Genomic DNA, 11,965 nt, shown 5'->3' on the forward strand with positions numbered 1-11,965 from the left:
AGGAGGAGGAGCACTGATCCTGGAGGAGGAGGAGGAGGAGGAGGAGGAGGAGGAGGAGGAGGAGCAGCCCTGATCCTGTTCTGGTCCTGATCCTTTTCTAGTCGTGCTCCTGTTCTGGTCCTGATCCTGTTCTACTCCTGATCCTGTTCTAGTCGTGCTCCTGTTCTAGTCCTGATCCTGTTCTAGTCCTGATCCTGTTCTAGTCCTGATCCTGTTCTAGTCGTGCTCCTGTTCTAGTCGTGCTCCTGTTCTAGTCGTGCTCCTGTTCTAGTCCTGATCCTGTTCTAGTCCTGATCCTGTTCTAGTCCTGCTCTGTGTGGAATGTGTCCTGTGTGTTACTGTTGTTGTCATATGACACTATAAATAAAATCAATATTATAATTAAAAATTAGAATCCATCGAGCTGTTTTTGATTTCAGTATCAGTCCCGTTGCTCCCGGGCTCTTATTGTGGAGGTCTGTACCGGATGTGAGTTCCTCCTCGCAGCGGAGGTGACGGGAGGAGGAGAGCGGAGCTGAAGGTCACAGCTGGAGCATCGTTCTCCTCATCATCGAGACGGATTCCTGATCGGTGATCGATCACCAAACCGGATTCAGCAGCTGCACGAGGACATGACGTGAGGCACCGCTGCCCGTCTCACTGCTGCATCGCTGCCTGTCTGTCTAACTGACTGATCCTCCTCCAGCTCCTCCACCTGTCTGTCGGCCCGCCCGTCTCTCCATCATGGGGAACCGGGGGATGGAGGAGCTCATCCCGCTGGTCAACAAGCTCCAGGACGCCTTCGCCTCCATCGGCCACAACTCGAGCTTCGACCTGCCGCAGATCGCGGTGGTGGGCGGGCAGAGCGCCGGGAAGAGCTCGGTGCTGGAGAACTTCGTGGGCAAGTGAGTCCGTCTGTCTGCCTGTCTGTCTGTCTGCCTGGCCTACCTGTCTGTCTGTCTGTCTGTCTGTCTGTCTTTGCGGATCGAGCCGGACCGTGAATCCTGGTCCGAGTGTCAGTAAGCCGCCCCGCCGACTACAGAGCGTGTTACAGATGTGTTGCAAACATAATAATAATAATAATAATAATAATAATAATATATTACAGTATTACAACAGAATCAAAGACAGACTAGTAAGTTCACATCAGTGCATTTATCGGTGCAGCATGGTGCACATTAATATTCTTATTGGCTGCATATTACATAAACCCTCGCCCCCCTATGGTGGTCTCGACATTCCCTCCAACCTTGGGTCCTCTACCAGAGGGAGCCTGCTGAGGGTTCTTCAGGATCTTAGCTGTAGGACTGCACTCTCCTGCACAAAGATCTGGGATGTTGATCCTGGACTCCGCTGGACTCACTGTCCCAGTGTGGGGGCTCCAGTCCCAGGTGTTTTCCGGTTCCCACCAGACCCCTGATGCTTTACTCTCCTCATCTTTTCTAGGTCCTCTTTCTTTGTGGTTTTAGATCTTCTCATGTTCCTTCTTCCTGATGCCATGTCTGCTTGGTCCTCCACCACCAGGTCTGGTTGGTCCTCAGTTGTTGAACCACCAGGTCTGGTTGGTCCTCTAGTGTTGGTCAACCACCAGGTCTGGTTGGTCCTCTATTGTTGGTCCACCACCAGGTCTGGTTGGTCCTCTATTGTTGGTCCACCACCAGGTCTGGTTGGTCCTCAGTTGTTGGACCACCAGGTCTGGTTGGTCCTCTAGTGTTGGTCAACCACCAGGTCTGGTTGGTCCTCAGTTCTTGGACCACCACCACCATATCTGCTTGGTTATCCATCACCAGTCTGGATCTGGAAGTCCCACAGGATCTTAGCTTGGTCATTCTCAACCACCTTTGGAGGTGTCTTCCATTAGGACCTCTGGACTTCCAGCCTATAATACTCAGCACAGATGGTCCTGTACCAGTAATACCAGCAGGTATGCTATACCAGTAACACCAGCGGGTATGTTATACCAGTAATACCAGTAATATCAGCAGGTATGCTATACCGGTAACACCAGCGGGTATGTTATACCAGTAATACCAGTAATATCAGCAGGTATGCTATACCGTTAACACCAGCGGGTATGCTATACCAGTAACACCAGCAGGTATGCTATACCAGTAACACCAGCAGGTATGCTATACCAGTAACACCAGCGGGTATGCTATACCAGTAATACCAGCGGGTATGCTATACCAGTAAAACCAGCAGGTATGTTATACCAGTAACACCAGCGGGTATGTTATACCAGTTACACCAGTAATACCAGCAGGTATGGTATACCAGTAACACCAGCAGGTATGTTATACCAGTAACATCAGTGGGTATGCTATACCAGTAATACCAGCAGGTATGTTATACCAGTTATACCAGTAATACCAGCAGGTATGCTATACCAGTTACACCAGCGGGTATGTTATACCAGTAATACCAGCAGGTATGCTATACCAGTAATACCAGTAATATCAGCAGGTATGCTATACCGGTAACACCAGCGGGTATGTTATACCAGTAATACCAGTAATATCAGCAGGTATGCTATACCGTTAACACCAGCGGGTATGTTATACCAGTTATACCAGTAATACCAGCGGGTATGTTATACCAGTTATACCAGTAATACCAGCAGGTATGTTATACCAGTAACACCAGCAGGTATGCTATACCAGTAACACCAGCGGGTATGTTATACCAGTTATACCAGTAATACCAGCAGGTATGTTATACCAGTAACACCAGCGGGTATGTTATACCAGTTACACCAGTAATACCAGCAGGTATGGTATACCAGTAACACCAGCAGGTATGTTATACCAGTAACATCAGCGGGTATGCTATACCAGTAATACCAGCGGGTATGTTATACCAGTTATACCAGTAATACCAGCAGGTATGTTATACCAGTAATACCAGCAGGTATGCTATACCAGTTACACCAGCGGGTATGTTATACCAGTAATACCAGTTATAGAAGCAGGCATGTTATACCAGTGGTGTTGATGGCTCTGGTCTTCAGGACTGGCAGGACTCTGGTTCCTCAACAGCTGACGTGATTAAAACATTATTATACCTATACTCCACTTTCTCCTCCCACTCCTCCTCCTCCTCCCACTCTTCCTCATACTCCCACTCCTCCTCCTCCTCCCACTCCTCCTCCTCCTCCCACTCCTCCTCCTCCTCCCCCACAGAGACTTCCTCCCTCGTGGTTCAGGTATCGTGACTCGTCGTCCTCTCGTCCTGCAGCTCATCAACTGTCCAACAGGTGAGACTCCTGAGTCGACATGTTTACACTTTTATCAATGATGTGATCATGTGACTGATCATGTGACTGATCATGTGATGTGTATTGATCAGAGTATGCAGAGTTCCTCCACTGTAAAGGGAAGAAGTTCGTTGACTTTGATGAAGTTCGTCAGGAGATTGAAGCTGAAACTGATCGAATCACCGGACAGAACAAAGGGATCAGTCCTGTCCCCATAAACCTGAGGGTGTACTCCCCCAACGGTACCCCCCCCCCCCACACACACACACACACACACACAGTAACACACACACACAGTAACACACAGTAACACACACACACACACAGTAACACACACACACACACACAGTAACACACACACACAGTAACACACAGTAACACACGCACACACACACAGTAACACACGCACACACACACAGTAACACACACACACACACAGTAACACACACACACAGTAACACACAGTAACACACACACACACACAGTAACACACACACACACACACACACAGTAACGCACACACACAGTAACACACAGTAACACACACACACACACAGTAACACACACACACACACACACACAGTAACACACACACACAGTAACACACAGTAACACACACACACAGTAACACACACACACACACAGTAACACACACACACACACACAGTAACACACACACACAGTAACACACAGTAACACACACACACACACACACACACACACACAGTAACACACACACACAGTAACACACAGTAACACACACACACACACACAGTAACACACACACACACACACACAGTAACACACACACACAGTAACACACACAGTAACACACAGTAACACACGCACACACACACAGTAACACACACACAGTAACACACACACAGACAGTAACACACAGTAACACACACACACACAGTAACACACACACAGTAACACACACACAGTAACACACACACACACACACAGTAACACACACACAGTAACACACACACAGTAACACACACACACACAGTAACACACACACAGTAACACACACACACACAGTAACACACACACAGTAACACACACACACACACACACACACACAGTAACACACACACACACACACAGTAACACGCACACACACACAGTAACACACAGTAACACACAGTAACACACACACAGTAACACACAGTAACACACACACACACAGTAACACACACACACACACAGTAACACAGTAACACATTCACAGTAACACAGTAACACACACACACACACACACACAGTAACACACACACACACACACAGTAACACACACACACACAGTAACACACACACACACACACACACAGTAACACACACACAGTAACACACACACACACACACACACACACACACAGTAACACACACACACACACACACAGTAACACACACACACACACACAGTAACACACACACACACACACACAGTAACACACACACACACACAGTAACACACACACACACACACAGTAACACACACACACACAGTAACACACACACACACACACACACAGTAACACACACACACACACACACACAGTAACACACACACACACAGTAACACACACACACACACACACAGTAACACACAGTAACACACACACACACACACACAGTAACACACAGTAACACACACACACACACACAGTAACACACAGTAACACACACACACACACACAGTAACACACACACACAGTAACACGCACACACACACACACACACACACACACACACACACAGTAACACACACACACACACAGTAACACACACACACACACACAGTAACACACACACACACAGTAACACACACACACACACAGTAACACGCACACACACAGTAACACACACACACACACACAGTAACACAGTAACACACACACACACACAGTAACACACACACACACACACACAGTAACACACACACACACACACACAGTAACACACACACACACACAGTAACACACACACACACACAGTAACACACACACAGTAACACACACACACACACACACACAGTAACACACACACACACACACACAGTAACACACAGTAACACACACACACACACACACACACAGTAACACACAGTAACACACACACACACACAGTAACACACACACACAGTAACACGCACACACACACACACACACACACAGTAACACACACACACACACACACACACACAGTAACACACAGTAACACACAGTAACACACACACACACACAGTAACACACACACACAGTAACACGCACACACACACACACACACACACACACACAGTAACACACACACACACACACACACACACAGTAACACACAGTAACACACACACACACACACACACACACACAGTAACACACTGAGACCCAGTGTAGACCTCGCTCTGTGTTTGTGTTGCCAGTGTTGAACCTGACTCTGGTGGATCTTCCTGGGATGACCAAGGTCCCGGTGGGGGACCAGCCAGCCGACATCGAGAACCAGATCAGAGAGATGCTCATGCAGTTTGTCACCAAGGACAACTGCCTCCTATTGGCTGTTTCCCCCGCCAACTCTGACCTCGCCAACTCCGACGCTCTGAAGATTGCAAAGGAGGTCGACCCTCAAGGTCAGTTCAGCTCATTCTTGAACCTCCTACACATTCTGCATGTTCCATCTGTGAGCCCCCTAGCCCTTTGGGCCCCTGGTCCTGTCCAGCCGGTCTCCTGTTCCTCCTCCTGGTCCTCCTCCTTGTCCTCCTCCAGGCTCTTCAGACTGTGCTGGGAGACAGCAAAACTTCTTGTGACCTCACGTATGGATGTGGATCCTGGAGGAGCTGGACTACCTGTGAACCTGATTGGGCTCCAGGTCCCACCTCATGCTCCAAGTAGTGACTAGGACACTAGCAGAACCAGAAGTTTAACTGACCTGGAGTCAGACTGATGATGAAGTATAACTGACCTGGAGTCAGATTGATGATGAAGTATAACTGACCTGGAGTCAGACTGATGATGATGAAGTGTAACTGACCTGGAGTCAGACTGATGATGATGAAGTGTAACTGACCTGGAGTCAGACTGATGATGAAGTATAACTGACCTGGAGTCAGACTGATGATGAAGTATAACTGACCTGGAGTCAGACTGATGATGATGAAGTATAACTGACCTGGAGTCAGATTGATGATGAAGTGTAACTGACCTGGAGTCAGACTGATGATGATGAAGTATAACTGACCTGGAGTCAGACTGATGATGATGAAGTATAACTGACCTGGAGTCAGACTGATGATGATGAAGTATAACTGACCTGGAGTCAGACTGATGATGATGAAGTGTAACTGACCTGGAGTCAGACTGATGATGAAGTATAACTGACCTGGAGTCAGACTGATGATGAAGTATAACTGACCTGGAGTCAGACTGATGATGGTGAAGTGTAACTGACCTGGAGTCAGACTGATGATGATGAAGTATAACTGACCTGGAGTCAGACTGATGATGATGAAGTGTAACTGACCTGGAGTCAGACTGATGATGAAGTATAACTGACCTGGAGTCAGACTGATGATGATGAAGTATAACTGACCTGGAGTCAGACTGATGATGATGAAGTATAACTGACCTGGAGTCAGACTGATGATGAAGTATAACTGACCTGGAGTCAGACTGATGATGAAGTATAACTGACCTGGAGTCAGACTGATGATGAAGTATAACTGACCTGGAGTCAGACTGATGATGATGAAGTATAACTGACCTGGAGTCAGACTGATGATGAAGTATAACTGACCTGGAGTCAGACTGATGATGAAGTATAACTGACCTGGAGTCAGACTGATGATGAAGTATAACTGACCTGGAGTCAGACTGATGATGAAGTATAACTGACCTGGAGTCAGACTGATGATGATGAAGTATAACTGACCTGGAGTCAGACTGATGATGAAGTATAACTGACCTGGAGTCAGACTGATGATGAAGTATAACTGACCTGGAGTCAGACTGATGATGAAGTATAACTGACCTGGAGTCAGACTGATGATGATGAAGTATAACTGACCTGGAGTCAGACTGATGATGAAGTATAACTGACCTGGAGTCAGACTGATGATGATGAAGTATAACTGACCTGGAGTCAGACTGATGATGAAGTATAACTGACCTGGAGTCAGACTGATGATGATGAAGTATAACTGACCTGGAGTCAGACTGATGATGAAGTATAACTGACCTGGAGTCAGACTGATGATGAAGTTTAACTGACCTGGAGTCAGACTGACGGTGAAGTGTTGTGTATCCAGGTCTGAGGACCATCGGTGTGATCACCAAACTGGACCTGATGGATGAAGGAACAGATGCCAGAGACATTCTGGAGAACAAACTGCTTCCATTACGTAGAGGTAAGAATTTTATTTCTAAACTTTTTAAGACCAGTTGTAAATATAATAATCATAAAAAGATCCTGAAAATATTTTAATTAACAATGAGCTAGACTTTCTACAGAATGAGAACAAATCAGATAAGAAATGTCAATCCAGTGTCCATGACAGATCACTTTATTGTACAAGTGACCAGAAAACAGCCAGAATAGAGGAGTTAATACAATGATAAGAAAAAAAGCCTAGAACTTCATCCATGTTGTGATTTAACTACATGGATATAAAGATGGATCATCAGCCTGGATTGAACCCTGAGGAACGTCAAAGATCAGAAAGAACTAGTTAGGCCAGATATGTCCACCGGTTCTAAATCAGTGATCAAGGTAGATTCACCTGCAGGTAACCATGGCAACATCACTGCAGTAGAGACAGTATTGTACTGCCAGGTGTCCTCTCAGAGACAATGACGGACTGAACTGTATCAGGTTACATCGGGGTGGTGAACCGCAGTCAGAAGGACATCGATGGCAGGAAAGACATCACTGCAGCTCTGCAGGCTGAGAGGAAGTTCTTCCTGTCACACCCATCATACCGACACCTGGCAGATCGCATGGGTACCAGCTACCTGCAGAAGGCCCTCAACCAGGTGAGGACACACAGGATTTGTCTTAAATCAGAGAGTGAGATTCCTCTGAATATCCACTGAAAATCATCTGAAGACACTCTAAGGGCCTTCTTAAAGTCCTCAGAAGGACCTCTGAAAGTGGGTCTAAAGGCCTTCAGTGGGTCTTCTGAATGTCTTCTGAAGATCTGAACCTACCTGAACAACACAGGAAATCAGAGTAGGTGGTTGGCCCTCAGGTTTGACCAGCAGGAGCTGTCAATCATCCAGGACGGTTTCTCTGAGTAAAATGTATTAAACATAATGTTCCCATTGACTGCTACACACTTCTCCATTCCCCCTAGCAACTGACAAATCACATCCGGGACACATTGCCAGCGTTACGCAGCAAATTGCAGAGCCAGCTGCTGTCCATTGAGAAGGAGGTGGAGCAGTACAAGAACTTCAGACCGGACGACCCGAGCCGCAAGACCAAGGCCCTGCTGCAGTCAGTACTAAACACTGATACTAATACTACACAGTACCAATACACACGAATACTGATACTGTGTGTGTGTGTGTGTGTGTGTGTGTGTGTCAGGATGGTGCAGCAGTTTGCGGTGGACTTTGAGAAGAGAATTGAAGGGTCTGGAGATCAGGTGGAAACCTACGAGCTGTCAGGAGGAGCAAAGATCAACCGCATCTTCCACGAACGCTTCCCCTTTGAACTGGTTAAGGTAACGTTGGCATGGGGCCATGTCGGAGGAGGAACTGGATCCCAGTTAGGGTTACCAGTTCAATGTGAGCAAAGTGACTCAGTGATTGACTTTTACTGGAAGGTTCTCCCACTGATCAATCGTTATCAGCAGATAATAGTTTGATCAGTGGTCTTTATAAAGGACAATCAGGAGAGCCAATCAATAGACAAAAAACTATTTCTATGTGTGTGTATGTGTGTGTGTGTGTGTGTGTGTGTGTGTGTGTGTGCAGTTGGAGAGTGATGAGAAGACTCTTCGTAAAGAGATCAGCTACGCCATCAAGAACATTCATGGAATCAGGTGAGTCTGAAGTCTCGCGGGCTCTGATTCATTTGTTCACGTCAAATGCAAAGCCAATTATTGCCTCACTTTACTGACGTCACTTGCACTAGTCACACCAGAGATGAGGCGGGGCTTAGCACTAGAGAGGAGGCGGGGCTTACCACCAGAGAGGAGACGGGGCTTTTCTCCACATAGACCCAGACCAGGTTTCCTCCATCAAGGCTGAAATCACCACTATTACTGCTTTGTACATGTTGTAGTCCCAGATCCACCAGGAACCCAGACCCCATCCTGTCTGGGTTCATGACATCATCCAGAGGTGCTCGGTGGATTCACCAAGCTGGATTCACTGGATCTAGCACGCCCCACGTGGGCTGGTTCACCACAGCTGGAGGAACCCCCAACGCCGTCCGTCACAAATTACAATCTTTCTATGAAACATGTGTTTGGTGTGAACACACCTTGAGTGTATTATTGCTTGTATACTTCAGTACCTGAGTGTAACTCCAGCTGTGTTTGTGTTCCAGGACGGGTCTGTTCACCCCTGACATGGCGTTTGAGACCATCGTCAAGCGTCTCATTGCTCAGATCAAAGAGCCGTGTCAGAAATGTGTCGACATGGTGATCAATGAGCTGGTCAACACTGTGAGGCAGTGTACACAGAAGGTACTACTACTACTACTACTACTACTACACAACACTGTGAGGCAGTGTACACAGAAGGTACTACTACTACTACTACTACTACACAACACTGTGAGGCAGTGTACACAGAAGGAACTACTACTACTACTACACAACACTGTGAGGCAGTGTACACAGAAGGTACTACTACTACTACTACTACTACACAACACTGTGAGGCAGTGTACACAGAAGGTACTACTACTACTACTACTACTACTACACAACACTGTGAGGCAGTGTACACAGAAGGTACTACTACTACTACTACTACTACTACTACACAACACTGTGAGGCAGTGTACACAGAAGGAACTACTACTACTACTACTACTACACAACACTGTGAGGCAGTGTACACAGAAGGTACTACTACTACTACTACTACTACTACTACTACTACACAACACTGTGAGGCAGTGTACACATAAGGTACTACTTCTACTACTACTACTACTACTACTACTACACAACACTGTGAGGCAGTGTACACAGAAGGTACTAAACTACTACACAACACTGTGAGGCAGTGTACACAGAAGGTACTACTACTACTACTACTACTACTACTACTACTACACAACACTGTGAGGCAGTGTACACAGAAGGTACTACTTCTACTACTACTACTACTACTACTACTACACAACACTGTGAGGCAGTGTACACAGAAGGTACTAAACTACTACACAACACTGTGAGGCAGTGTACACAGAAGGTACTACTACTACTACTACTACTACACAACACTGTGAGGCAGTGTACACAGAAGGTACTACTACTACTACTACTACACAACACTGTGAGGCAGTGTACACAGAAGGTACTACTACTACTACTACTACTACTACTACACAACACTGTGAGGCAGTGTACACAGAAGGTACTACTACTACTACTACTACTACACAACACTGTGAGGCAGTGTACACAGAAGGTACTACTACTACTACTACTACTACACAACACTGTGAGGCAGTGTACACAGAAGGTACTACTACTACTACTACTACTACTACTACTACTACACAACACTGTGAGGCAGTGTACACATAAGGTACTACTTCTACTACTACTACTACTACTACTACACAACACTGTGAGGCAGTGTACACAGAAGGTACTACTACTACTACTACTACTACACAACACTGTGAGGCAGTGTACACAGGAGGTACTACTACTACTACTACTACACAACACTGTGAGGCAGTGTACACAGAAGGTACTACTACTACTACTACTACTACTACTACACAACACTGTGAGGCAGTGTACACAGAAGGTACTACTACTACTACACAACACTGTGAGGCAGTGTACACAGAAGGTACTACTACTACTACACAACACTGTGAGGCAGTGTACACAGAAGGTACTACTACTACTACTACTACTACTACTACTACACAACACTGTGAGGCAGTGTACACAGAAGGTACTACTACTACTACACAACACTGTGAGGCAGTGTACACAGAAGGTACTACTTCTACTACTACTACTACACAACACTGTGAGGCAGTGTACACAGAAGGTACTACTACTACTACTACACAACACTGTGAGGCAGTGTACACAGAAGGTACTTTTACTACTACTACTACTACTACTACTACTACTACACAACACTGTGAGGCAGTGTGCACAGAAGGTACTACTACTACTACTACACAACACTGTGAGGCAGTGTACACAGAAGGTACTACTACTACTACTACTACTACTACACAACACTGTGAGGCAGTGTACACAGAAGGTACTTGTACTACTACTACTACACAACACTGTGAGGCAGTGTACACAGACGGTACTACTACTACTACTACTACTACACAACACTGTGAGGCAGTGTACACAGAAGGTACTTTTACTACTACTACTACTACACAACACTGTGAGGCAGTGTACACAGAAGGTACTTTTACTACTACTACTACTACTACTACTACTACTACTACACAACACTGTGAGGCAGTGTACACAGAAGGTACTTTTACTACTACTACTACTACTACTACTAC

General features: G+C 46.1%; 1 protein-coding gene across 4 annotated transcripts in view; it reads left to right on the forward strand.

Moving 5' to 3' along the window:
• Window positions 1-496: 496 nt before the first annotated feature.
• Window positions 497-11,965, forward strand: part of LOC311023573 (dynamin-1-like) — a 25,771-nt gene continuing 14,302 nt past the window's right edge. For all 4 annotated transcript variants that reach the window (XM_084025507.1, XM_084025509.1, XM_084025506.1 and 1 more), the window contains exons 1-10: window positions 497-884; window positions 3,159-3,232; window positions 3,325-3,474; window positions 5,661-5,864; window positions 7,539-7,637; window positions 8,102-8,262; window positions 8,583-8,725; window positions 8,819-8,954; window positions 9,208-9,275; window positions 9,785-9,923. In XM_084025507.1, coding sequence (XP_083881633.1) covers window positions 724-884; window positions 3,159-3,232; window positions 3,325-3,474; window positions 5,661-5,864; window positions 7,539-7,637; window positions 8,102-8,262; window positions 8,583-8,725; window positions 8,819-8,954; window positions 9,208-9,275; window positions 9,785-9,923 — 1,335 coding nt within the window. In that variant the 5' untranslated portion in view covers window positions 497-723. The remainder of the gene's footprint in view (window positions 885-3,158; window positions 3,233-3,324; window positions 3,475-5,660; window positions 5,865-7,538; window positions 7,638-8,101; window positions 8,263-8,582; window positions 8,726-8,818; window positions 8,955-9,207; window positions 9,276-9,784; window positions 9,924-11,965) is intronic.

The sequence above is a fragment of the Eutrigla gurnardus genome, assembly GCF_963514095.1.
Source record: "Eutrigla gurnardus genome assembly, chromosome: 13".
Lineage (NCBI taxonomy): Eukaryota > Metazoa > Chordata > Actinopteri > Perciformes > Triglidae > Eutrigla > Eutrigla gurnardus.